The sequence below is a fragment of the Ceratotherium simum genome, chromosome 7 (genome assembly GCF_057802395.1).
Source record: "Ceratotherium simum simum isolate JZ-2026a chromosome 7, ASM5780239v1, whole genome shotgun sequence".
Lineage (NCBI taxonomy): Eukaryota > Metazoa > Chordata > Mammalia > Perissodactyla > Rhinocerotidae > Ceratotherium > Ceratotherium simum.
Window position 1 is genome coordinate 29,105,725 of NC_141906.1, and position 26,077 is coordinate 29,131,801.

Genomic DNA, 26,077 nt, shown 5'->3' on the forward strand with positions numbered 1-26,077 from the left:
TGCCTGGCTCTGTGCTCGGCTCTGCAATGGGGAAGCTGGGGATGGGAGTCCAGGAGAGGCTCTGAATTCCCAGTGGGGGTGAAAAAACTTCACACACGATGTGGATGGAAGGGGCAGAGTTGGGGCTTGGGACCCTCAGAAGAGGAAGAGAGCCAATTGAGGAGGGCAGTCCGGGAGGTTCCGGGAGAAGAAATACTCAAGTGCCTTGAACTGGTTCAGCCCTGCTGTGTCCTGGAGATGTGGCTGGAAGAGGGGTGGGAACTCTCAGGGGCTTCCTAGGGGCAGGAGCCTGGCCTCTCAAGACTCTGGCACCTTTGTCCTCTCCTGGGTTGGTAGATATGCCTATCCTGGAAGGTTGTTCTGTCTCTGCACAGCCCCAGGAACCAGGTCTGAGTTGATCTCTGGGTCTCCCGCTTCCCCACTTCCGCTCTTCCTCTGGGGAAGTCTTTGTCTCCACATTCCTGAGAGAACACCAGGCGGGTGGGGGATCTTGCTAGGACTAGAACCCAGGCGTGAAGACTCCCCACCACGGTGCCCGCTCATGCCACACTCACCTTTCCTCATACCAGGAGGTGACTGATGGGGGTAGTCGGGCACAGATTGGAGGATGAGTTATCAGGTTACCGGAGAGGCCTGGAGACACTGTTGGTTGTGTGGGAGGGTCTCAGTCATTATATTTATCTAGTCTGGAAGGCCCCACAGAGCCCCCTTCACGTCCCAGGCTTTGCTTCAGCTGGGTTAAGTCAATGCATATTTGAAATAGAGGAAGCAGCTCGCCAGGACTGACCCAGACACAGGTTCGATTCAGCAAAGTGAAAGTTCTCTCCCAGGTTAAAGGGGATCCTCCGACAGCAGCCCAGCAGTTGGCAACAGTGGGAGCCAGGCTGGAGGCCTGCGCCTTTAAGGAGCCAGGGGGCGGAGGGGCTGGGCAGGAAGCGGACTCCCAGGAGACGCCGCCACCGGCTAGGTCTTTTTTTGGGAAGGGGCGGGCTGGACCCTCCTATGGGCCCCGCCCCTTTTCCGGCAGCTCTTGGCCGGAGGGGAGGGGGACCGGGGTGTCCGAGCGTACCCGATCTAGGGAGCTCCGGGCTCGGCGTCCCGCCCACAAAGGCTCAAGTTTGTTGACTTGGAGGGAGTAGCTGGGGCGGGGGCGGGTGCTAATAATACCGGTTTGTTCCGCCGCTGCGCTTTACAGTTTACACAGCTGTCACCTTCGTTACTCCTTAATTAATAATAAAAATAGCCGCCTTTCAGGAGCGCCTGCTGGATGCCAGGCCCAAGGCCGAGAGCTTTACAAGCACAGTCCCATTGTGCTTAAGCACATAACATTATCCCCATTTTCCGGAGCGGGAAGGCGAGGCTCGGAAGGGTGCCGTGACTTGCCCGAGGTCACTCGGCCGGTCAGCGGCTCCGGGATCGAGGCGGAGGGGCCGGGTGAGGCGGGGCGCGGGTGCAACCCCCGGCTCCGCGGAGAGCCGCGGGGGCGGAGCGGCGGGCGGGGCGGAAGGCGAGGGGGGGTGCGGCGCAGAGGATGGCCATCTTAAGTGGCCGCTGAGAGTTCAGCGCCGCTTCTCGGGGTAAGGGGCACCGGAGCAGCCCAGGAGGTGGGGGTCTGCGCGCGGCGCCCGCGGCTCTGGGGCGAGGTCGGAGGCCTGGGGGTTTGAGGGAACTTTTTTCTAGATGGGCAAGGGGAGGCCTGGTCTCGGACTGCTGAACCCCTCAAGGCCCGGGCCTGCGAGTATGGGGGATGGTGCCAGGGAACTTGGCCGAGAGGGGGAAGGGCTCTGCCCCGGCAGAGAGGGGCTGCCAGGGACGGTGCGTGGGGATTCGGGGGCACTGGAGCTCGTCTGGGTTTTTGTGGGGGATCGGATCTCTGTGGAGGGGATTCCCCCGCGGTATTTGTCGGGGGCTGGACCCTGTGGAGTTTGGAGGTTCAGGTCTAAGAGCGGGCAGGATTTCACGAGAGTTGGGGGTCCAGGCTGCTTGGAAGATGGGGAGAGGGATGGGAGGGGGTTCATCATGGAATCCTCGCGGGTTTCGGGAACTCGATCCTTGCGAGGCTGTAGGGGGACCGAATGGAAAAGGATTTCGGATGGAATCAGACATTTATGGGAGTTGAGGGTCATCATTGCGAGTATTGAAGGGAGCTAAATTCTCCGGGGAGGGGGCCGGGATCCCGAAGTGTTGGGGCGCAGGATGGAGGGATTTGGCCTTCGATGGGGGGGTGGTTGGGGGCTGGGTCACCTCGGGGTGGTGATGGGGCAGGATCATTGTGGCGTTTGGGAGGTCGGTTACCCCTGGAGTTTTGGGGGGTCCCGGGCCCCGCGGCAATGCAGGGGACGTCATCCCCGCGGGGAAGGGGTTGGGGGCAGGGACAGTCCGGCCGTGGGCCGAGCGGAGGGGGAAGGGGCCGGCCGCCCACTCTGCGCTCGGCTCCTGCCCCTCCCCCGCCGCCTCTGAACAAACTTTTCTTTCTCTTCAAGTTGAGGCCGGCGCTGCAGGCGGCGGCGGCTGCGCGGCGAACGAGGCGGCCTGCGCGGCGGAGCGCGGAGCCCGGATCCCCCGCTCGGTCCGGCCGGTGGATCCTCAGGCCCGCGACCCGGGCCCGGGCCCGGCCCTAGCCTCAGCCCGAGCGTCCCGGGGCGGATGGCGCGGGACGGTGGGCGCGGGCGGCGCTGAGCCCTGCGCGGGCCATGGCCTCGGCGTGCGGGGCGCCGGGCCCGGGGGGCGCCGGGCCTGGGGGCGCGCTGGGCAGCCCGGCCCCCGCCTGGTACCACCGCGACCTGAGCCGCGCTGCCGCCGAGGAGCTGCTGGCCCGGGCAGGCCGCGATGGCAGCTTCCTGGTCCGAGACAGCGAGAGCGTGGCGGGAGCCTTCGCGCTCTGCGTCCTGTGAGTGGGGCTGGGGCTCCCGGCGGGCGGGGGCACGGCCCGGGGTTCCTTGAGTGTATGCGGAGGTCTTGGGACCGTGGGACGCCAGCACCCCCCAGAGTGGGGGCCTTGGCTTTATGCTGGGGCTGAGGAAGGATGCAGGGGGCACTTCCTTCTTGCTATGTTCCTGGGGGCTCTTTCTGGGGCTTTGAGGGCAGAGTATGTGGAATCCTGCCGCCTAGGGTGTCTGTGATGGGGAAAAATTCTGGAGTCTCTGGCAGACCCCCCTCAGGCACCCTCCAGGTAGACGGGGCCAGAGGGGTGAGAATGTGCATTCCACGGCTGTGTGCGGTTCTGTTTATAGAGCGGTTGGGTGTCTCTGGGCAGGAGTTGGGGCTAGAGAGCCTGATGGGGGTGTGTGAGAATGCCCGGCAGCTTCCTTAGGGGGGCTTTCTGTGCCTCCAGGACTGAGAGTGGGGCCTGCCTGGCTGTGTCTGGCTGGGGCTGAGAGGCAGGGTGGTGTTGAGAAGGAGGGGGTGAGGCTGTATGGGGCCATGTCATTATTGCATGAATCAGTGAGTGCCTGTGTATGCCCCGGCTCTGGGCTGAGCCCTGCATATCCTGGCTGCCCTAGCCCTGAGCTATGGGTGCTGAGCGTAGGGCTAGACTTGGCGCTCTGAAGGGCCCTGGTCCTATACCTGTACCCATCCACCTTGTGCGGCAGTGGTGTTGGGTGAGTTTGCACTTTCAGTTTTGGAGTCTTCTCCCTGAGCTGTCCCCCAAGCCCTGACGGCTGACTCTGGGTGGGCTCCTGCAGGCCCCTGGAGTGGGAGATAGTGGGAAGTGGGTGGGTTGCTTTGTTTTGATCTAGTTCTGTTCCTCTTTAGCCGGCTGAACCCTCTCAAACCCCCATCCCTGTGCCTTCCCCCTCTGTTCTCCTCACCTCTTTGGGGGTGCATTGGCCTAGGCCAGTGGTTCTCAACTGGGACTGATTTTACCCGTCAGGGGACATTTGGCAATGTCTGGAGACATTTTTGGTTGTCACAACTGGGATGGTGCTCCTGGCATCTGGCATACTGGCTACTGGGTAGAAGCCAGGGATGCTGCTAAACATCCTACAATGCACTGGACAGTCCCTCACAACAAAGAATTATGCAGTCCAAAATGTCAATGGTGCGGAGGTTGAGAAACCCAGGTCTAGGCAGTAGACCTGAAAAGGAAGGGGCTCTCTAAGTCTCAGCTTATGCCCCACGTCTGAGGTCCGGGAGGGGAGAGTAAAGAGGCATAGGACAGCCTAGGCAGATGAGTATCCTAGAGTCCTGCCCCGCAGCTCCCTCTGAGGCATACCCCCTAATTAGGGAGGGGAGGGAGGCAGGTGCTGGGTCAGCTGTTGAGTGGGAGAGGGACAGCTGGGCCTGTGTCTGGGTGAGGAACGTTATTGTCCCAGGAGGGAAGAATCCTGGCCCCATTGCCAGGGAGGGAATGGGTGGGGTGAGGGTCTGTCTGTGTGTGGGGATTCAGCTTTACCAGCTGACTCTGGCTGCTCCCTGCATCTCAGGAGCCTGGGGGTGGGCGATCAGAAACCTACTTGCTTACCTGAAAACACACCCACGTGTACACAGGAAACATTCAGGACACACCCCTGCCCCAACAGGCGCAGGCAATCCAACCAGCAGGTCAGGATACAGGCCCTGGCCTCTGCCTGGGCTTTACATTCCAGCTCTGCCTTTTACTGGCTCCATGACCTTAGGCAAATCACTATTCTTTGAGCCTCAGTTTCCTCTTCTGGAGAATGGGGATAATAATAATAATATCTGCCTCAAATTGTGAGGATTAAATGAGATCACGTCTGTAGGACGCTGAGTACCTGGCCTGTCACAGAGACAGGGCTCAGTTAATGGGAGGCTATTATTGTTATAAACACAGACTCACAGTCCACAAACACCCAGTCTCACACAGACACCTGTACAGCTTGTGCCTAGTCTGTGGCCAGGAGAACCCCAGAATGGGGCCGATGTGAGGGGGTGGGATGGCCCTGTGGCCAAGGTGTAGAGTCTCCTCAAATAGGCATTTGGTCCTCTGGTGCCAACACCCCCCTCCTGCCCGACACACACAGGCCCGGTGACTCCCTTGGGCCTACCCTGAGGTGTGGCTGCAGAGGGCGTCCTCCACCCCCTAGTGTGGCCTGTGCTGGCCAAGCCTGGCTCAGCTGTCACCTGCTCAGCTGTTGCTGCCATCTGTCAGCACCCCTCTTGCCCCTCCTCAGCTGGGGGCTCTAAGAGTCCTGTGTCTCCCATAGGGGGCCCCCTTGGGTCATCCCAATTTCCTGGTATCTGGGGAAGTGGGGAGAAAGCCTTTGGGTGATATCCCTACATTCCCCAGCCAAACTGCCCCAGACACACACATGAACACAGACGGCAGACGCACACGTGTGTTAGGGCGTAGCCCATGCACGCGCACACAGGTTACCCAGGCTTCTGAGGACTCTCACTCTGGCGGGGGCCCAGACTGGAACCACAGCCCGGAGGGGCTGTTTAGACAGCTGTGGAGGCCACAAAAGAGCTGCCTGTTGCCTCCCGGGCCCTGCGGTGGTGTGGAGTCTGTGTAGGGCTGGGTGGAGGGTGAGGAGGTCTGGTCATTCCTCCTCTGGTTGGCGACACTAGCAGGAAAGAAGTGGACTGGCCCCATCATGAACCCTGTGCAGCTGGGGCAAACGGATTTAGGGAAACCAAGGTGAAGGGGCTGGGGGCCTGGTGTAGGAGAATGGGTGCCTTGAGGCTTAGATCGCAGCCTGGGGGTGACAGGTTCTGACCCCCTGCCTTGCCGTCAGGTATCAGAAGCATGTGCACACATATCGAATTCTACCTGATGGAGAAGACTTCCTGGCCGTACAGGTAGGAGCCTGGACCCTGACCCCTGACCTTGATTCCAGCCTGTGGCTTGGGACCAGCTGGCTGACCCTTCTCCCACCCTGGCTGGCCCGCAGACCTCGCAGGGCGTGCCTGTGCGCCGCTTCCAGACCCTGGGCGAGCTCATCGGCCTGTACGCCCAGCCCAACCAGGGCCTCGTGTGCGCCCTGCTGCTGCCTGTGGAGCGGGAGCGAGAACCGGACCCGCAGGATGACCGCGATGCCTCAGGTGCTGCCCGGGGTGCAGGGTGCAAACGCCTTCCTTGCCCTGCCCTGACACTACCTGCTTCTTCCCATCCCGTCTTCTCAACCCGCCTCCCCTAAAGCCTAACCACGATGCCAGGGCCCTTTACTCCTTTTCCATGGCGTGGCATCCCCCCCATACTTCACTGAGGGCGGGATGCTCACACTGCTGCCCCACTGACCCCTGTCCACAGATGGGGAGGATGAGAAGCCCCCGCTGCCCCCGCGCTCTGGCTCCACCAGCATTTCTGCCCCCATGGGGCCCAGCAGCCCCCCACCAGCCCCTGAGACCCCCACAACTCCTGCTGCTGAGAGGTGAGACCCCCTAACCCCCTCCACTGAGCAGGAAGTCCCTTTCTCCTTTGAGAACTGTGTCCTCACCAAAGGTGGGGAGACTTTCTAAGCCCTGACCCCACCCCCAGAGACCCCCATTCCATCTCAGCTCCAGCAGCAGACACTCTGGTCCATGGCGCTCTGTCACCAGCACCGTCTCCTCTAGGGATGGGGTGGGGGTGCTGGGACAGGATCAGCAGGGCCTCCACTAACTTCTTAACTCCTCCCTGAAGTGCTCCTAATGGGCTGAGCACGGTCTCACACGAGTACCTGAAGGGTAGCTACGGGCTGGATCTGGAGGCTGTGCGGGGCGGAGCCAGCAACCTGCCCCACCTCACCCGCACTCTCGCCACCTCGTGCCGGAGGCTGCACAGGTACCTGGGGCATCCCAACACCATGCTCTGCACCCTCACCTCTGACCTGTCCTCACCTGCTCCCTTGTTGCACAAATGCCCTGACCTCTGACCTCTGGCCCCAAACAGGGAACCAGCTGTTGCCTCCTGACTTTTCCTCACCTGAACCCTTGTATCCTCATGATGGAGGCTGAAGCTACACACTCAGCCCCCCTCCCTGTACGTGGGTTGGGGTGGGGAGTACTTCTGACCTGATGTCTCCCCTAGTGAGGTGGACAAGGTTCTGTCTGGCCTGGAGATCCTGTCCAAGGTGTTTGACCAGCAGAGCTCACCCATGGTGACTCGCCTTTTGCAGCAGCAGGTGGGATTGTGGGGAGACCTCTGGGGAGTGGGTTCATGTTCTGGGGCTGGTGGGGGCCTCCTGCTTGGTGGCCTCACATACAAGCCTCATTCTTTTCCCCTACAGACCCCACCACAGACTGGGGAGCAGGAACTAGAGAGCCTGGTGCTGAAGCTGTCAGTGCTGAAGGACTTCCTCTCAGGCATCCAGAAGAAGGTGGCCTGACTCCTGACCTCTGACCCCTGACCCAGCAGTCCCTGGCCATTCGCATTGGCCTATCTGATTTCAACCCTGAATTTATAGTTTAGCATTGACCCCAACATCAGCCAAGCCCCTCCTGGCCCCAGCCCTCAGCATGTCCCCTGACCTTGCCTGCCCTTGCCCTTCCAGGCCCTGAAGGCCTTACAGGACATGAGCTCCACAGCACCCCCAGCTCCGCTGCCGCCATCCACACGTAAGGCCAAGACCATCCCCGTGCAGGCCTTTGAGGTACATGACAGGGGGTGCCAGGCGGGGCCTCATGGGGCAAATGGCTGTTGGAGGTGAAGGGGGTGCCGCCTGCCCTCAGGTCTTTTCAGCATCTCCCCACCTCCTGGCCCGCAGGTGAAGCTGGATGTGACCCTGGGTGACCTGACCAAGATTGGAAAGTCGCAGAAGTTCACGCTGAGCGTGGATGTGGAGGGCGGGCGGCTGGTGCTGCTGCGGAGACAGCGGGACTCGCAGGAGGACTGGACAACCTTCACGCATGACCGCAGTGAGCCAGGGCCCAAGCTGGGAGGGGTGGGCAGGGCGGCCCCAGGCCTCGGTACAGGCCAGTGTGATCCGTCCTCCATCCTCTAGTCCGCCAGCTCATTAAGTCCCAGCGAGTCCAGAACAAGCTGGGCGTGGTGTTTGAGAAGGAGAAAGACCGGACGCAGCGCAAGGACTTCATCTTCGTCAGTGCCCGGGTGAGCAGCGGGTTGGGCTAGGCCACTGGAGGACTGCAGAGAAGGGAGGGAACACAGGCTGTAGGCACGTCATCCCTCCTGGCAGGGGTGGGTCTGACAGGGCAGAGAGTATGTGTATCGAGAGTGGGGGCCTGAGGGTGGATTCAGATATTCAATCGATGAACATTTATTGAGCCCCTGTTATATGCTTAGGTAGTGAGTATATAGTGGTGAACCAGACAGGTGTGACCCTCCCCTCCTGTCCCTGCCACCTAGCAGGGTACCCCTGTGGAAGGGGGGTTTCCTGGCTGCCCACCTGCCCCTGACTGGCTGCTGTCCCCCTAGAAGCGGGAGGCCTTCTGCCAGCTGCTGCAGCTCATGAAGAACAAGCACTCCAGGCAGGACGAGCCTGACATGATCTCCATCTTCATAGGCACCTGGAACATGGGTCAGGCCTGGGCGGCGGCTGGGATGGGAGAGAGCAGTGGCCCAGGGGCAGGGCCCTGACCGTGCCCCATCCCTCCACTCCAGGAAGTGTGCCGCCTCCGAAAAATGTGACATCTTGGTTCACGTCAAAGGGTCTAGGGAAGACCCTGGACGAGGTCACGGTGACCATACCCCATGACATCTATGTTTTTGGGACCCAGGAGAACTCAGTGGGCGACCGTGAGTGGCTGGATCTGCTACGCGGGGGCCTCAAGGAGCTCACAGATCTGGATTACCGCCCGGTGAGGAGGGATCATCTTGTCCAGTCCCCTCTCCTCACACTCCACCCCAGACTATCCTGTTTGACCCCTGGCCGACCCTGGAGAACACAACTTGACTGGCTCTCCATCTGGTCCCTGGCCATGTCCTTTAGGAGATCTAACCTGAGTCCTTCATGCTATAGGAGGGCCTGTTTCTCTCTGGCCCTCAGGAAAAAGGGGTAGCAGGCCTTCCTATCCTGGGACTGCCAGAACAGTCTACAGTATGGGCCGGGGGTACTGCGGACAGTGGCCCCAGCCTGGAGCAGGGGTGACCCCACGCCCTCTACCCAGATTGCCATGCAGTCACTGTGGAACATCAAGGTGGCTGTGCTCGTCAAGCCCGAGCACGAGAACCGCATCAGCCACGTCAGTACGTCCAGCGTCAAGACTGGCATTGCCAACACCCTGGGTGAGCAGGGCAGGCGGGGTCCCACTGTTCACACCTGCTTCCTCTGCAGCCTAGGGTCTCCCTCTTTTGGGTGGTCTCAGCTTTCCCATATATGGAACACTTTGAACTTTGTAAAGCATGTTCATATTCTAAATCTCTTCCAGCCCCACCACGAAGGCAGGACCAGGATAATTACTACATTTCACAGATGAGAAAACTCAGGCTCAGAGTGGTTGAGAGATCTGTCCAAGGTCATGCAGCTAGTTAGTGGTGGAGCTCGGCATAGTGCCCCGGTCTCCTGGTCTGTGGTCCAGTGCTCCCTCAGGATAGATTCTGCACGTCCTTTCAGCTTTACCCTTGGGATCCCCTGTGATCTCCAGGGGCTCTGCTCACACATGCAGACAGACTCAGGCCATCCTGGTGGACCACATGTACCCTGAGTAGCCCCCCAGGGAACTATGGGGGTGTGTTGTTGGGTGGTGGTGTTATGTAGGTGTGTGTTCAGGGGCCTGCCTGCCTCACAGCATCTGGGGGCGGGGGTTAGAAGGATCTTCCCTGTGCTGCTTCGAGGGGCACAGGGGAGAGTTGGGAGCCCTCTGAGGGTGACTCAGGCCTTCCTCTCTTGCTTGCCCTGACAGGAAACAAGGGAGCCGTGGGCGTCTCCTTCATGTTCAATGGCACCTCATTTGGCTTTGTGAATTGCCACCTCACCTCGGGAAATGAGAAGACCGCCCGGTGAGGGTCTCTTTAACCTCATCCCCTATTCTCCTGAGACATGTTCCCTCTTCCATATCCCAGTCCATGACCCTCCCTCATCTCCGTGCCCAGAGACCCCCTTCTCCCTTATTGCAACTCAAGAGCCCTTTGTCTGTCTCTGACCTTGATCTTGTCCCCAGCTCTTTCTTCTGTCCCCAGGGATCCCCTGATCCCTGCCCCACCTTTGACCCCAGAGACTTCTCACCTTTACATCTGTCATTGACTCCTGACCCTGGGGACCTCCCCCATGCCCACCGTAGGCGGAACCAGAACTACCTGGACATCCTGCGGCTGCTCTCACTGGGCGACCGGCAGCTCAGTGCCTTTGACATCTCTCTGCGTTTCACTCACCTCTTCTGGTTCGGGGACCTCAACTACCGCCTGGACATGGATATCCAGGTGCAAACAGGGCCCGGTGGGTGGCTGGTACGGAGGCTGGGCTGGGGGCCGGATGGGCTCCCACCTCTGGCCCTGGCTCAGAGGGAAAGTCTCCAGCCTTTGTGTCCCCACCCCAGGAGATCTTGAACTACATCAGCAGGAAGGAGTTTGAGCCCCTGCTCAGGGTGGACCAGCTCAACTTGGAGCGGGAAAAGCACAAGGTCTTCCTTCGATTCAGTGAGTACAGGCCCGGTGGGAGGTCTCTGAGGGTTGGGGTCCTTGTGGTATCCCTGGTCTTCAGGGCCCTGACCCCTTGTCCCCTGCCTTCCCTAGGTGAGGAGGAGATCTCCTACCCGCCCACCTACCGCTATGAGCGGGGTTCACGGGACACGTATGCCTGGCACAAGCAGAAGCCAACTGGGGTGAGTGAGGAGAACAAGGTGGACCTTGGGAGACTCCCAGGGCTGCAGTGAATCCAGAGTGTGTGTGAGGTCAAGGGTCTGGGCCTCTGCAGTTACTGCTCCAGCTTCTGTGGCCACTCGAGGCCTTAGGGGGGATCCTGGGTGCTGTGAAGATCCAGGGAGGGAGGTGGGCACTGAGGCCCAGTGTGATGGGAGTGTGGGGCCTCATCAGTTCTCGGGGGGGCACTCATCTGAGCAACCCCAGCCATCAGCCCTGACCATGCTGCCATCCCCTGCCCCAGGTCCGGACCAACGTGCCTTCGTGGTGTGACCGGATTCTCTGGAAATCCTACCCCGAAACCCACATCATCTGCAATTCCTATGGTCAGGGCCTCCTGGACAGGGTGATGGGCGATCCTGGGTGGTCACTGCCCCAGCTTTGGGAAGTGGGAACAGAGAGTGAAGAGCTTGCCCCTGAGCCCCCATTCCTGTCCCCCCTCCCCAGGTTGCACTGATGACATCGTCACCAGCGACCACTCTCCCGTGTTTGGGACATTTGAGGTGGGAGTTACGTCTCAGTTCATCTCTAAGAAAGGTGACTATTCTGGATGTGCTGGTGGGTCTGGCATACATCTGGGTGGGCACAGGTGGTGGCCTGGGGACGTGCATGGGTTTGAATATACCTAAGTGTGCGTGTGTGTTTGGGTGTGTACACGTGTATTTAGGAATGTTTCTAAAGATGTGATGTGTGAGAGTGTCCGTGTGCCTGGGTCACCGTGAGAGGTGCATGTCCATGTGCGTGTGTATATGTGTGAGTGTAAATACGTTTCTGTCTGTATCTCCCTGGGGCCACGTGTGTACCCTGTGTGCGTGGTGCTGTGGTGGATTGTTGGTGGACCATCCCTGCGGGCACTCTGGTCCCCAGCCCCCTCTTAGGATGTCTCTCATTCTTGGGTTATCTGTCTGCCCGGGTCCAGGTCTGGGGTTTGGGGTCTCCCTATTGTTGCTTGGGATTGGGGAGGCCTCTCCTGGCCTTCCCTCCTGCTCTGCCAGGGCCCCTGACTTCCTGTCCCAGGGCTCAGTCTTTCTGTTCCCTCCTCCTCTCATCCTCTCAGCCCTCCTGTCTGCCTTCCTTCTTCCTCCCTCCAGGGCTCTCAAAGACTTCGGACCAGGCCTACATTGAGTTTGAGAGCATCGAGGCCATTGTGAAGACGGCCAGCCGCACCAAGTTCTTCATTGAGTTCTACTCCACCTGCCTGGAGGGTCAGAGGCGGGCCCCAGGGCTGGGTGTGGGCCAAGGGGGATGGGAGGCCGGAGGTGCCCACAGCCGTCAGTCCCCTAGTTAGGGGGAAGGGAAGCCGGGAGGTGGCACTCAGTTGGGTGTCCCCCACCCCCACCCCAGAGTACAAGAAGAGCTTCGAGAATGATGCCCAGAGCAGTGACAACATCAACTTCCTCAAGGTGCAGTGGTCCTCGCGCCAGCTGCCCACGGTGAGGCTGCTGGCAGGGCCTGGGCTGGTGGGTGAGGGCACAGAGAGAGGGCTGGCAGAGGCGTTCGGGAGCCTGCCTGGGAGGCTGTGTGTGTGTCTGTGGGGGGCTGGGCTTGAGTGAGGATGAGGGCATGTGCTTTATTTGGGGGTGTGGGACCAAGTTGCAGTTTGTTCATTCATTCATTCAATAAATACTTCTTGAGCCTTTGCTAAATCCTGTGTTGGCCACTGAGGATGCAGAAGATTAATTAGTTACGAGGCTAAGTGCTATGAAGGCCCATGCAGGGCTGTGTCTCCTACACTAAGGACTTGGGATCTTTCCTTGAGAGTTGAGTGGGAGTGAGCATGGACGAGCATGAGGGTGGGGGTGAGTGGTGTCAGGGGCAGGAGGAGCTGGGTGGGGCTTTGTTCCTGACTGGGCCTCTCCGCTCCCCAGCTCAAGCCGATTCTGGCTGACATCGAGTACCTGCAGGACCAGCACCTCCTGCTCACAGTCAAGTCCATGGACGGCTACGAATCCTATGGTGAGGAGCGAGGGGTGCCAGGGACACAGGAAGCCAGACAGGGCCCTGGAAAGGTTTGGCAATCTGCTAGTCTGCCCCGTCTGCCCTTCAGGGGAGTGTGTGGTGGCGCTCAAGTCCATGATTGGCAGCACGGCCCAGCAGTTCCTGACCTTCCTGTCCCACCGCGGCGAGGAGACAGGCAACATCCGTGGCTCCATGAAGGTGCGGGTGCCCACAGAGCGCCTGGGCACCCGTGAGCGACTCTACGGTGGGGGTTCCATTGGGAGGGGTGTAGGGCGTGAGATGGGGTGGTGCGGGCAGGTCTAGGAAGGGAGGACCGGGCGTGTGGGGAGGGCAAGTTAGACTCTCTTGGAATATCTGGAAGTTCTGTAGCCGTGGCTGGGAGTGGGCCTGCCCTGAGGAATAGCTGGGAAGGGGCTGGCAGGCCCAGTGGGTGTCTCTGGGATCTAGGAGCCCAGGTCCCCTCTGAGACTCCTTTCCCTTCCTCCCCCAGAGTGGATCAGCATTGACAAGGATGAGGGGGGAGCAAAGAGTAAAGCCCCCTCTGTGTCCCGAGGCAGCCAGGAGCCCAGGTGAGCTGGGGCTGTGTTGGGAGTCAGGTGAAGAGGTGCCTAGGGGCTTTTGGTCGACCCCTACTTCATCTCTCCTCCCCTCTGCACCCCTGGCAGGTCAGGGAGCCGCAAGCCAGCCCCCGCAGAGGCCTCCTGCCCGCTGTCCAAGTTATTTGAAGAACCAGAAAAACCACCACCAACTGGCAGGCCCCCAGCCCCACCTCGAGCTGCTCCCCGGGAGGAGCCCCAGACCCCCAGGTGAGAGAAGGAACCTGTCATCCCTCCACTTTATCCATCGCTATGCGTGGCTCTCAGGGCCGGCCTGGGGATCTGCTGCTGCTTGGGTGCTCTGCCCCCCCACAGCCGGATGTGCCGGGGCCCTATGCCCGTGGCCACTCTGGCCAGCCAGGCCTCCCTTAGGTGTGGCTCCCTGAGTCAAAGGGAGCACAGTCAGCCTTTCCTCCCAATTCTGCCTTAAAAAATAGAATTAGAAATTGTTTCTGCAGCAGCTCCCTCTATGTAAACAGACTTAGCTTGAGTCTCCTGTTTAGAGAAGGCAGGCGCCTCAGCACGGGATTCCCCTGGGTGCGTTTTATGGAACACTGTCCTACGAGATGGCCCACTGGAAACAGGTTTGTGGTCAAGTGAGTTTGGGAAATAGTAGTTGCTAGATTCTTTGCTTAGATATTCCCAGTGCACATCAGTATTAACAAAAGCTCTGGGCATGTGGACAGAAAGGAAACCCTTTTTCCACTCTGTTGAATATAGTTTCCCAAACTTCATGGGCCAGGAAACTTCTGTTCTGCACAATAACTATTAATATCCTGGGGAACTAATGTTCTGTGGATCATACTTTGGGAAAGTGGGGCTCGCTTTCTAATTATATCCAGTTGTCGCTGGAACTGAATGAAAACTCCTCGGGACAGTGTGGTGCGTTGCACTCATCTTCAGCAGTGAGCAATTACCTGGGTTTTATCCCCAGGCTTGAGGAAAACTAACCTGAATCCCTGAGTAAGATTCCTCGGTAGCTGGGCCTCAGATGCCTCTGGAGGCCTTCCAGATCTGGCCAGTGGTTCTCATTAAAGGCCTTTATTGCCCTGCCTCTGGCACCTGTTTTCACCCTTTAAACTCAGGTTTCACAGTTACAGACAAAGTCACAAACGATCTGAGAATCTCAGCAAGTGAGGCAAGGACGTTTAGAGGTTATCTGTTCAACTCCCCCGTCCCCCTGATTTGAGAGATGAGGACACCAAGGGTCAGGGAGGGAAAGTGACGTGCTCAAGGTCACATTCAAGTGTAGGACCAGGGGCCCACGTCTCCTGAAGCCCAGTCCAGTTCTCCTTCCACTGCACCCACTGCCTCCACTTTGGGTTTCTGGGTCCTGGCTTAGTTATCCCGTTCCCAAACCCAGGTTGAAGCCGGAGGGGGCTCCAGAGCCAGAAGGGGTGGCAGCCCCCCCACCCAAGAACAGCTTCAATAACCCTGCCTACTACGTCCTTGAAGGAGTCCCACACCAGCTGCTGCCCCCAGAGCCACCCTCGTCTGCCAGGGCCCCTGTCCCACCTGCCACCAAGAACAAAGTGGCCATCACAGTGCCTGCTCCACAGCTCGCGCGCCACCGGCCCCCCCGTGTGGGAGAGGGGAGCTCATCAGATGAGGAGTCTGGGGGCACACTGCCTCCTCCAGACTTTCCACCCCCACCTCTGCCAGACTCGGCCATCTTCCTGCCCCCCAGCCTGGATCCTTTGCCAGGGCCAGTGGTCCGGAGCCGCAGTGGGGGTGAGGCCCGTGCTCCACCACCTCCCAAGGCACATCCAAGACCCCCACTGCCCCCAGGCCCCTCGCCCACCAGCACTTTCCTGGGGGAGGTCGCCAGCGGGGATGATCGCTCCTGCTCAGTGCTGCAAATAGCCAAGACGCTGAGTGAGGTGGACTATGCTCCTGCTGCATCTGGCCGCTCAGTGCTCCTGCCAGGCCCTTTGGAGCTGCAGCCACCCCGGGGACTGCCCTCGGACTATGGCCGGCCTCTCAGCTTCCCTCCGCCCCGAATCCGAGAGAGCATCCAGGAGGATCTGGCAGAGGAGGTGTGTGGACCAGGGGTGGCTGGCTGTGTGTACCCAAGGGGTGTGCTTGCCCGTGGACTGTGGTATCCTTTTACTCCACCATTCAACACTCAGTGGTGTGCCCTCTGCCCTGAGCTGGGCACTGGGGAGTTGGGGGACACATGAATCAGCTCAGTCCTTGCCTCACTCCCCCGCAGAGCATGTGGTAGAATGTGGCTGTCCGCAGGTGCTTCAGTGTGGGGGGCCCCTCAATGCTCCCCTGACATACCCTATTCCCTCAGGCTCCGTGCCCGCAGGGCGGGCGGGCCGGCGGGCTGGGCGAGGCTGGCATGGGCGCCTGGTTGCGGGCCATCGGCTTGGAGCGCTATGAGGAGGGCCTGGTGCACAATGGCTGGGACGACCTGGAGTTTCTCAGGTGGGGGCGGGGCTGGAGGCGGATTGGGTGGGTCTGGCCCCGGGGGCAGAGCTAGGGGCCCCCTCCCACCTCTCCCATCTCCCAGCCTCTCTTACCCCTACAGCGACATCACCGAGGAGGACCTGGAGGAGGCTGGGGTGCAGGACCCGGCTCACAAGCGCCTCCTTCTGGACACCCTGCAGCTCAGCAAGTGATGGCCGTGGCACCGCGAAGCGGCGAACTCAGCGCCCCTCCCCCCCGCGAAGACCCAGCCGTGTCCCCCGGAGTATGAGGGGCGGGGCAGTACCTCTCTGCCTATTTATTGGGGATCTGCGTTCCCCACTGCCCAATCACTTGGAATGCCCCAGTTGGGACATCCTGCCCCTCGCCCTTTAGACCCGGGGCTCCGGAGGTCAGTTGCCGTGGTTACCAAGGACCTTGGTTATTCTGGTGCTGTCCTCCCTTTCTGGACCCCTCCTCCCAGCGCCAGGGGTGCCCGTGGGGTCCACTTGGGTACGTCTGGGCCCCCACTTTCACCGCTGTGTCTGCTGCACTCCACCGGCTTGAACCACAGCGGGAGGGGCTGGGCTAGGACCTGTCTACCCCCACTCTGGGGTGTCCGTCCGGAAATGAAGGAATAGCCCGAGGACTGGGCTGGGGTTTATTTAAGCTTTTCTGTGTGGGTTTAGGGAGGGCGGGCACTTTATTATTATTGGGACCGGTTGGGGTGGGGGAGGATCTCTGCCGTAAAGTGCCGGTTTGCTTAGTTCTCACTGTCTCCGGGTCCGTCCCGCCCTGCGCTAGGGATGCGCGGCCGCCGCGGTTCCTCGCCGGTCGCCGGGGGCACCGGGCTCTTGCAGGCAGCCTGTCGGCATCCTGGGTACTCAGAGGATTGCCCGCATGACGTCTTCAATAAATTAAGTTTTATTTGGATTGAGCAAAACTCACCTCAATAAATTACAAGTTTTTCAAAGGAAAAGAACAACAACAAAAAATCAGGAAAGAGGAAACCCCTCTGACCCGTTGCCCTGGCAGCCCCTCCGCCCCAAATGGGCCTACCCTCTGCGCCAGACCGGCTGGGAATGGGAGGGGATAAGAGAGGGACAAATGGGCTGTGGGACCCTCAGGCTGCTGATTATCCCGGTGATCACCGGCCTCCCCACGGGTGGGGTCAGTGCGGGTGGGCCCGCGGCGTGGGTCAGCCGGCTGGTCACCAAGGTGAGGAGTGACCAGCCAGCTGCAGAGCCAGGGGAGGGGGCCCAGCTGTTCCTCCTCGAGGACTCACGTTCGAGCACTTGTATTTGATCCTGGTTCCAAAGAAAGCCAAGCTAGAAGGGGCTCGGGGCTCTCCTGGAGGGGTCCCAGTGAAAACGACCCCACTCTGCTGGGTGGGGGTGGGTGAGGACGAGAGTGGCCCTGACTTGGTCTCCAAAGCTGGGGAGGGCACGCCTAGGGGTCTGACACGGTGGGAGGTGGGAACGGACGGGGACTTCCAGGCAGGCGGCCGGGCTGGGGAGGGACTCTGGCAGGTCCCGGAGGGGCAGGGGCGTCTCTGGGGGCAGGCTCGGAGCCTCCAGAGTCCGGCGGCTAGAAGAGATTGGTCTTCAGGGCGGGGCCGGGCTTCCGGTGGAAGGAGGACAGAACCCCCGAGAAGGGCCCGGGCCCGGGTTCCGCCGGCTGCCAGGCCTTAAGCAGCTCGGCCGCACCCGCGCCGGGCCCGCCGCCCCCACCGCCCGCCACGCCGGCCCACAACGGGCCCTTGAGCGGCTGTGGCCCCGGGCCGGGACCGGGCCCGGAGCCCAAGGCGGCGGGCAGCGGGCTGGGGCTCAGGCGCGGGCTGGCCAGGCCGGGCGCGGGCGGCGGCGGCAGCGACGCGGTGCTGTCGGGCGTGGGGCTGCACGTGGACTCCTTGGAGTCGTCGTCCTCCGACGAGCAGCGCGCCTCGCCCTTTTTGGCGCCCGCCGCGCCCGCCGCACCCTTGGCGCTGGCCGCGCGCTCCTGTTTGCGGAACTTGGCCCGGCGGTTCTGGAACCAGACCTGCGGGCACAAGGGCCGGTCAGCCCGGGGCCGCAAGGCGCGGGGGGGGGACCTCCGTCCGGAAGGGGCCGGGTTAGGATTATTTCCGGCCTTTCGAGCGTCGGCCCCTCGGCCCTCCAGCATTCGGCTCGGTGCCCTCCTTGTCTCTCCGCTGCCCTCCTCTCCTCCACTTGCCCCTTCCTCCAGGTCCTTAGGGTGTTCCCCTTGGGATCTGCTCGCCCGCGATCCCCGCTGCCCGCTACTGCTCTTGGTCTCCTGGAGGGGACTCCTCCTTTGCTCTCCTCATCACCCAAAGCCCTGCCCCCCTATTCCCTCCTACAAGAAGCTCCGGGAGTTGCGCCTGCAGTGTCCTACGGCGGTGGAGAGCAGCTTAGGGCACGAGGGGAAACCTTCTGTCCAGGGTCTCCGGGAAAGGCGGGCCATATGAACATCTGTACTTCGGATTTGTAAGGCAGACAACAGGGTCCGCCCTGGCCCCGCTCTCCTCGGTTCTGCGCCTGCCTCGAGCCCGGGCTTTCTAGGCTCAGGGGTTTCACAGCTGCAGAGCTGGGGAGGGGACCTGGAGGCGATGAATGGCTTACCCCCACTCCTCCGCCTCGCTCGGCCCTGAGGCCGCCTGGGGCTCCCCTTCTACCCGCTCATTCTCCTTCCTGGCTTCCTAAGCATCATTCTGCACGCCCAGCCCTACCTGGGAGACTGAGGGGAAATCGGGGGGCTGAACAGCTCACTTCTCCCGAGGGCCTCAGGTCTGCCAAGTCCTGGTCCCACCTCTCCAGGCTCCTCGTCCTCTCCTGCCGAGCTACCCCCCGCCCCCGACTGCGCCCCGGCCCCTGGTCCTAACTCTCCGCCTCCAGGCTGCACCTGCCCGCCGCCCGAGTGAGGCCCCTCTGTCCCCCGGCCCTCCAGGTGTCGGGCACTACTCTCCTTCCCCCTCTCCGCGCGCACACACTCCCGTACACACCTGCACACGAGCCTCAGTGAGGTCGATCTTGAGCGCCAGCTCCTCGCGCGTGTAAATGTCGGGGTAGTGGGTCTCGGCGAAGACGCGCTCCAGCTCCTTGAGCTGCGCGCTGGTGAACGTGGTGCGGATGCGCCGCTGCTTGCGCTTCTCGTGCAGGCCCGACGGCTCCGGGAAGAACTTGTAGGGCACTAGGGGTGTGTGCGGGAGGCGGGAGCAACGAGGGTGGGGGCGTGAGGGGGCGACCTCAGCCCGCTGTGTCCTGCCCCTGAGGAGATCGCTCACTGTCCCCCGCCCCTGACCTGGCCCCTCGGCTTGGTCCTCTCATCCTCAGGTCGAGAGTCTTACTCATCGCTAGATGGAGCCGGCAGGGGTGAAGGAGGACAGGGTGCAGGGAGACCTGGGGCCCAAGAGCAGCAGCGAAGGAACCAGAATGTGATCCTCGGTCAAGACCGCTGACCTGTAGTTGGGCCTTCACCGTGTTCCCTCCACCTCTCGCCAGTCCATTCGCCCCTCCCCACTCCCCTCGGTGCGTCTCTCCCTCAGTCAGTCTGCCAGCTTGACTTCAGGTCCTGCTCTGCCCACTGGAGCCTTGGCTGTCTGTCAGGTCTCACCAGCATTGCCAGTCTCCCCAGTAACCAGTGCTGGACCTCAGCTGGGCGACTGAGATGCCCCTGCCTGAGTCTACTTTCAGCCCTGCCAGGCTCTCTGCTGTGTATGGATTTGGCCCCCTCCACCCCCCATCTCTCTCCTTCCCAGGCCTCCTTTCCTCAGCCCCATCTCATAGCCCATCTCCTCCAGGTGTCCCCTCTCCTCTTCCTCATCTCTCTCCATCTGCATCTCTCTCCAACTTTTCCCTTCTGGACCATTCTTCTCTTTGTGCCATTGAGAAGGGTTTTTATTTCTCCCCGCCCAGGTTCCTCCATCTTCTCTTTGCCCTTCTCCCTCCCAGGTACCTCATTCTGTGTCCCAACTCCCCCAAAGCCAGCGCCACCCCTCCGCCTCACTCTTCCCATCCCTGTCTCCTATCTACCCCATCCAAGTCCCCACTGCCCTCTAGACAGTGTTTCTGACAGAAACACTATCTCCCCATCCCTGTCTCCAGGCCCTGTTTAGGTCTCCATATTCTCCAAGGGTCCTCAATATCCTTCATCTTTGTCTTATCTCCCTACTTCTCTACCTCCCCTAATCCTTGCCTCCAACACCCCTTCCTGTCCCTATCTTGCTCATCTCTGTTTCCAATCTTCCTTCATCCCCATCTCTCATAATTCCTGTCCGTATCACCTGGTTCTTCTCTCTATCTCCCTAACCCTGGGTCCTGATTTCACCAAGGTCCCCAATCTTCCCATCTCTGCTCACATCTCTCTGTACCTGTCCCCATCTCCCCCATCTCAGAAATCCATCTCTCTGGGGCCCACCTCCCCAATTCCTGTCTCCATCTCCCCAATCTTCATCCACATCTGGTCCAGAGTATCCAATCTCCCCATCCCTGGCCCAGTTTCTGGCTCCATCTCCCTGGTTCTTATTTCTCCAAATCCAGGTCCCTATCTCACCATCCCTCCCCACTCCCCAGGTGCTTATCTTCTACTTGGGTCCCTGGTGGTCTTCCCAGGAAGGCAGGAGATAAGGACATTGGGTGGGGCAGCCTGGACTCTAATCGGAGGGATGGGGATGACTGAGAGGCTCCAGGAGGTTGAGGGTTCAGACAGGGTCTTGGATCAAGGGGCTTGGTGGGGGAGTCATAGGGACTGCTTCCGGGTTCTGCAGGACTCTAGCTGGGAGAGTATCCAGGGGGAATGGGGAAATGAAAGTGGCTTAATGACCTGGGCACCCGTTTTTTCGGGCCACGGAATGGGTTTCAGTGGTGCATGAGGGTTTGGGCACCGGTGGATGGGTCCAAAACCGGGTAGGAGGGGCCTGATGGTGCTGGGGCTCTAGGAAGGTTTCCATCTGGGCAGCTCAGCTGTCACAGGGATCCTTGTTCGGATGGGGCATGAAATGGAGTGGGGATGATGGGGGGGGGGGTCTGGCTGGCTGAGCCAGAAGTGTCTTCCAAGGACACAGGGGATGGAAAGGTTTGGTGGTCAGTCTTTGCAGGTGGGGAGGAGAGGGCCTGGTGAGGGGCCTGAGGCTGGACTGGGGATCTAAGTCCCTTGACCTGAAGAGCACAGGATAGGATATGGCAGCGAGAAAGAGGAATGGGAAGGATGAGAGGGTGGGGCTCAACTCTGCCTAGGGGAACCCAGTCTTACAGGGGGGGGCTGGGGGGTCCTGCGAGGCGTTGGAGGGTCTGGCCAGCGCAGGGATGGTGGCGGTTGTGGGGGACAGTCGCAATCACTTGCCGAGTAGGGCAGGGGCTGGGGGTTCCCCAGGATTTGGAGGGAGGGTTGGGCCGGGGGTGGGCTCACCTGCTGAGTAGGGCGCGGGCTGGTGGTCGCGGAGAGCGCCAAGCGCGCAGTTGGAGGAGCCGAGCGCGGGGCAGGGCGGCCCAGCCGCGGGGAAGGCGGGCCGCAGGGGGCTGTACTGGAAGCCGCCGGGCTGGCTGCAGGCGCCGAAGTCGCCGTAGGCGGACGCCTCCATGGCCGCCACGCACGAGTCGTACGAATTGAGGTAGGAGTAGTCCATCGGCCCGGGGGGCGGGAGCAGGGGCCTGGCCGGGCCGGGTCGGGGTCGGGGTCCTGGGCCGGGTCACGGTCGGGATGGAGGTTCGAGTGCCAGGCGCCGAGGACCCGAGGCCAGCTCTGAGCGCCCGCGAGTCTGCCCGCCCCGTCGCGGCCGCGCTCCGCCCGGGTGCAACGCAAGTGCAGCCCGGCCCGGCCCGCGCGCCTTTTAACGCGCAGGACCCCGCGGAGGGGGCGGGGCGGGGCGAGCTCCGCGGGGCGGGGCCTGGGCAGCCCAGCCCCGCCCCCAGCCACCCCCGACCCCCACCCCAAAGGGTCCCCGCCGCCCTCTTAGGGCTCCGGAGGTACAGGGCGGGGCTGAGCGGGGCCCCATCCCTAGAGTTCCCATCCCGTCCCAATTCGGACCAGATCTTCCGTCTCTACGCATCGTGCCAGACCGAGGGTCCTGACCCCTTTCCCCGGCCTCCCCACCTGCGGCCCCACAGAAGGGAGGGGAGACAGGCCCGGCGGCGCTCGTGTGAAGAAGTTAATTCAATTCACCCTGTTAACCAAGTTATTCCGATCCAGCCCCTCGGCCCCGCCCCCAGCGAGGTCCCATCCCGACGGAGACCACGGAGGCGACCCAGGAGGGGGAATGGAGACCAAGACCAGGAAGAGACAGAGACTAGGATGGGGACGTGCCTGAAGGGAGGAGACAGAGACGGAGACAGAGAGAGAAGGGGACAGAAACAGTGATGGAGAAAGGGACGAGAGGGATACAGGTACACAGATGGAGACAAGGATGAGACATGGACGAGAGAGATGGTTGGAGACGGCGGCCAGAGGGAGACAGGGACAGCGATGGAGACAAAGCTGAAACACGTACAAGAGAAAAGCAGGGATGGAGATGGGGGCAAGGCAGCGACAGAGGAGACGCGGATAAGAGAGACAGAGAGGGGGACCGAGCAAGAGTGAGGCAGGCATGGGGACAGAGGAGGCACCGGGATGAGACATGGACGGAAACAAGGGCTGCGATGATCAGGAGAGAGAGGAGACAACACGAGACGGTGATAGTGAGACAGACGCACACGGAGGGACAGTCGCAGAGAGACAAGGCCAGGGACAGACACAGCGGAGGAACAGGCTGAGAGGCGCAGAGAAAGAGCTTTGGAAAGCTGCGAGCCGCGAGCCACGATCCACAGCCAGAGCGCCCAGGGCAGGGGGGAAGGATTGTGGGGGCGGCACCTCAGGAGGCTGCCGGCTGCCGAGGGGGAGGGTCGCTGGAGCGCAGGTCTTTCTATCCTGATGTGTCCTGAAGGCCACACCTTCAGGGCCCGGCCTGCCTCTCCCCTCCCCAAGTTCCCCTAGCTTAGTCCCCCTCCCCAGTGCCACTGGGTGTGACCCTCTGGTCCCCAGCACCCTGGGCACAGAGAGTGTGTGTGTGATGAACGTCAGGACCCAGGAATAACCGAGTGACCCCTTCGCTCTCCCTCAGCCTCTCACCTCCCTCCTCCAGAGGCCCTTTTCTTTTCCAGAAAAACAACCTAGACTCAGTCTGGACCTGGCCACAGACGGGGCACTCCGCAACTCAGCCATCCGCCTTCACACAGTGGGACTACCGGACGCAAATCCTTTCCGGAAGAACAGAACAGAGGACTCTTCTGCCCCTGCAGCTCGCCTGAGGTGGATTGGGAGCTTCCTCACCCAGCCCCCAGCCTTCCCTGCCCAGATCTTTGCAGGTCCTGAAGATGGGGGAGTGGAGACCCAGCAAGAAGCCAGGTGAGGGGCTGGCCCTCTGGCGTAAGTGCGTGCACTCCACTGCTGGCGGCCTGTGTTCAGATCCTGGGCCTGTACCAGGGCACTGCTTGTCAGGCCATGCTGTGGCGGCATCCCATATAAAGTGGAGGAAGATTGGCACAGATGTTAGCTCAGGGCCAGTCTTCCTCAGCAAAAAGAGGAGGATTGGCATGGATGTTAGCACAGGGCTGATGTTCCTCAAAAAAAAAAAAAAAAAAAAGCCAGGCGAGAGGCCCACCCTTATTACCAGCCAAAGTCCTTGGGGGATGAGAGAAGGGCTCCCAGAACACCCCCAACCCCAGTTTACCAGCACAGTGGGGAGCATGCCCACCCCCAGGTCATCCACTTTCCTGGCCACCCATTCTTTGCTTCACACAAGGACCACCTGTCCCCAATTTCTGCATCTACTCCGTGCCAGGGGGTTTCTTTGAGGTGTTTTCTCAAATTACTTTTTAGGTCTAAACTTTAAAACTGACAGCAAAACTGCTTCAAAAAGTTCTCCCACTGGTGTGTGAGATGACCTCTCACCCTGACACATCCTCTGCAGGGAGACCACGGGATCTCAGAATTGGGAAATGAGACAGGCCCGCCGCTCTCCTTAGTCCTCCCATGGCTCTCCACTGCCCTCAGATCAAATCCAAGCCCTCCCTCTGGCCACAATGTCCCCTGCGCCAGTGCTCCAGCCTGCCTCCCCGTCACCTTGGCTTTCTTTGCAGCCCTCACACATTGATCTTTCAGTTCAGAGCTGGTCTCTCTGGCTGGAATGTTCATTCCACCCCTCCCCCAAAACAACAACAACAACAAACCTGGTTGTGTCCTGTTTATCCACCAGGTCTCAACTTGGACATAACTGCTTCCTGGAAGCCTTCCCTGATGCCCCTAGATTAGGTTGGGTGACCCATAGTACCTCCCTGTCATTTGGTTACTTGTGTCACCTTACTGAAGTATTTGCAATGAAGTATAAGGTCTCAGGGCAGAACTCTGTCCTCTCGTCGGTCACTTTGTCCCCAGCCCTACCACGGTGTCTAGCACATCACTCTGCACATGATAGGTCTTCTCATATCTGTTTGTTGAATGAATTAATGAAGGCTAACCTGAAGTCTTTGTGTTGGACGATCCTGCCCTTGTTTCCCCGGGGAAGGAATCCCCACGCCCACTTCCACTCTCCACTCTGAAAAGGCAACATTCTCCCCCCTTCATTCCCTCACTCTGCAGGGACAGAAGACTTCTTCCCTCTGGGCCAACCTTCTGCTTGGAAGGAAGTCCTTCCTCATCAGAGGAATTTGCACGTGGCCAGATCCCTTCCCCGGTGACCAAGCTGAGACAATGGAACAACTGAAGCTTGCATGCAGGGACAAGCAGAGATGTGAGGGGAGGTGAAGAGGCCCTGGTTCCATTGTCTCAGAGACCATGATCTGTCCCTGTCATTTCTATAGTTTGGTCATTGAGCCAATAAATTCCTCTTTCTGCCTAAACGACTTCAAGTTGGGCTTCTGACACTTGCAACCAGGAGTTCTGAGCGACACAATCTGTAAATCTCTAACACCTTTACAGGCAATCAGTGGTAGTGATGATTAAAGGTTTATCGTAACATGCATGTTACAGGGTTAGCTGGGCAGGAGCTGGCCTTCCCAGGACTCAGAACTGTGGAGTTTGAGGTCCCTCTCTCTCCAGGCAGCCGTTTGCATCCGCCGATTGACACAGAAGCTGAGACACATTCCAAGAAAATGCTTTGAACCCTGTCCACTGTTGGGTTCAGGTCTTTCAGATGGTGGAGGAGAGGAGACTTTGGAGGCTGGTTGGCCGTGTGTGTGCATGTGTGAGTGAGTGTGTGTGTGTGTGTGTGTGTGTGATATAGGGGCAGGCAAGAGGACTTCTTGAGAACTTCCCATAAAGGAAGAAAGAGATAGGCACAGTGGGCTGGACTCTGCAAGGGCCTCCCACCAAGAGAGGCTGGTGGTTGAGATCTGACATGGGGACCTCATCGTGACTGAGACCCCTCCTCCAAATTCGCACACTCCTGGGAGAACTAAAAACGCTATGGCAGAAACACTGTTACAGCAATCTTGCCGAGAAGCCCCCTTGCTGAGCACAATGGCTTCACTTCCGTGAGTGATGGCAGATTTGGGAGCCTGGGTGCTGGGTTACAGCTCTGGTGCTGCCACAAACGAGCTGAATGACTTAGGAGAATTTACTCAACTACTCTGTGCCTCAGTTTTCTCACGTGTAAACTGGTTTATTTTAGTGATTAGGTGAATTACAATATATGAAGTGTTTGCATCATTCCTGGCACATAGTAGACATTAAATAAATTAGCTACCACCACCAGCCCTTCTCCCTCTCACCAAGTGACTGAGCCCCGTGGGACGGACAAACCCAGACTTCACTCTGGCCAGGCTCCCCTGATCTGTCACGCCTGACACCTGGACATGTCATCTAGACATGGACCCATATCTTTGCAGCACAGCATCACCTCCACCCTCCGGATTTCAGAAGACATCAGGGCCCTGCAGAGGTGCCCAGCCTGACCTCTTGATTTTCGTAGGTGAAGAGACTGCGGCCCAAGGAGGGGTCCTGAAGGAGGAGTGAAAGTAAAAACAATGGGTGTGTATCGGGGTGGGGGGATCCCCCACAGAGGGAGTGGCATCCAACAGGGAGCCTGGGGAGGAGGGACAGTGGGGACTGTCCTTTCTCTTCTGCTCTGATCCCAGCTCTGGCACTGACTGGCTCTGTGAGCCTGGACAGTGGAAGCGCCATGAGAACAGGCGAGGAAGGACCTGTGCGCTGGAGAACTCTTGCTGCCTGTGGTCACGGGAGAATGGTAGCCTGGGAATTCCCGGGTACCAGATCCTTACTCCCACTTCTAGGAGCAGCCACTGATCTTAGCCTCCCCTCAGAACTCTGAGCAAGGATCTCCTGGGCTCAGAGCGCGGCCGCCATGCTGATTTATTAATCCAGTGCACTCCTTGCCGGTCCTTCTCTCCTATGGGGGGAGAACGTGGAGCAGTGCCTCCTCCCTACC

At 60.2% G+C, this 26,077-nt stretch overlaps 2 protein-coding genes and 1 long non-coding RNA gene across 6 annotated transcripts in view; 1 reads left to right on the plus strand and 2 right to left on the minus strand.

Annotated features, from left to right (window-relative positions):
* Nucleotides 1-857, minus strand: part of LOC147916625 (uncharacterized) — a 70,667-nt gene extending 69,810 nt beyond the window's left edge. For both annotated transcript variants that reach the window (XR_015552689.1, XR_015552688.1), the window contains exon 1: nt 555-857. This is a non-coding gene — a long non-coding RNA (uncharacterized LOC147916625). The remainder of the gene's footprint in view (nt 1-554) is intronic.
* A 662-nt stretch (nt 858-1,519) lies between these two features.
* Nucleotides 1,520-16,596, plus strand: INPPL1 (inositol polyphosphate phosphatase like 1). Of its 3 annotated transcripts, none has more exons than XM_087433393.1 (30): nt 1,520-1,577; nt 2,484-2,890; nt 5,700-5,763; nt 5,856-6,006; nt 6,215-6,335; nt 6,587-6,727; nt 6,974-7,067; nt 7,173-7,262; nt 7,437-7,535; nt 7,650-7,800; nt 7,887-7,993; nt 8,318-8,420; nt 8,504-8,700; nt 9,010-9,127; nt 9,745-9,841; nt 10,123-10,261; nt 10,378-10,477; nt 10,574-10,662; nt 10,944-11,025; nt 11,147-11,236; nt 11,791-11,904; nt 12,044-12,132; nt 12,568-12,655; nt 12,747-12,902; nt 13,149-13,227; nt 13,324-13,464; nt 13,758-13,838; nt 14,618-15,290; nt 15,551-15,684; nt 15,788-16,596. In XM_087433393.1, the coding sequence occupies exons 2-30, from the start codon at nt 2,694-2,696 to the stop codon at nt 15,876-15,878; spliced, it is 3,876 nt and encodes a 1,291-aa protein (XP_087289519.1). In that variant the 5' UTR covers nt 1,520-1,577; nt 2,484-2,693; the 3' UTR covers nt 15,879-16,596. The 3 variants fall into 3 exon arrangements, with proteins under 3 accessions (XP_087289519.1, XP_004434204.2, XP_087289520.1); XM_087433394.1 differs by having other exon boundaries at nt 1,540-1,604; XM_004434147.3 differs by lacking the exon at nt 13,758-13,838 and having other exon boundaries at nt 1,521-1,577.
* On the minus strand, nt 16,570-21,406 carry PHOX2A (paired like homeobox 2A). Its single transcript, XM_087433395.1, has 3 exons — nt 21,067-21,406; nt 18,662-18,849; nt 16,570-17,700 (listed from the first exon to the last, which is right to left on the minus strand). The coding sequence occupies exons 1-3, from the start codon at nt 21,281-21,283 to the stop codon at nt 17,251-17,253; spliced, it is 855 nt and encodes a 284-aa protein (XP_087289521.1). The 5' UTR covers nt 21,284-21,406; the 3' UTR covers nt 16,570-17,250.
* Between the last annotated feature and the right edge of the window lie 4,671 nt (nt 21,407-26,077).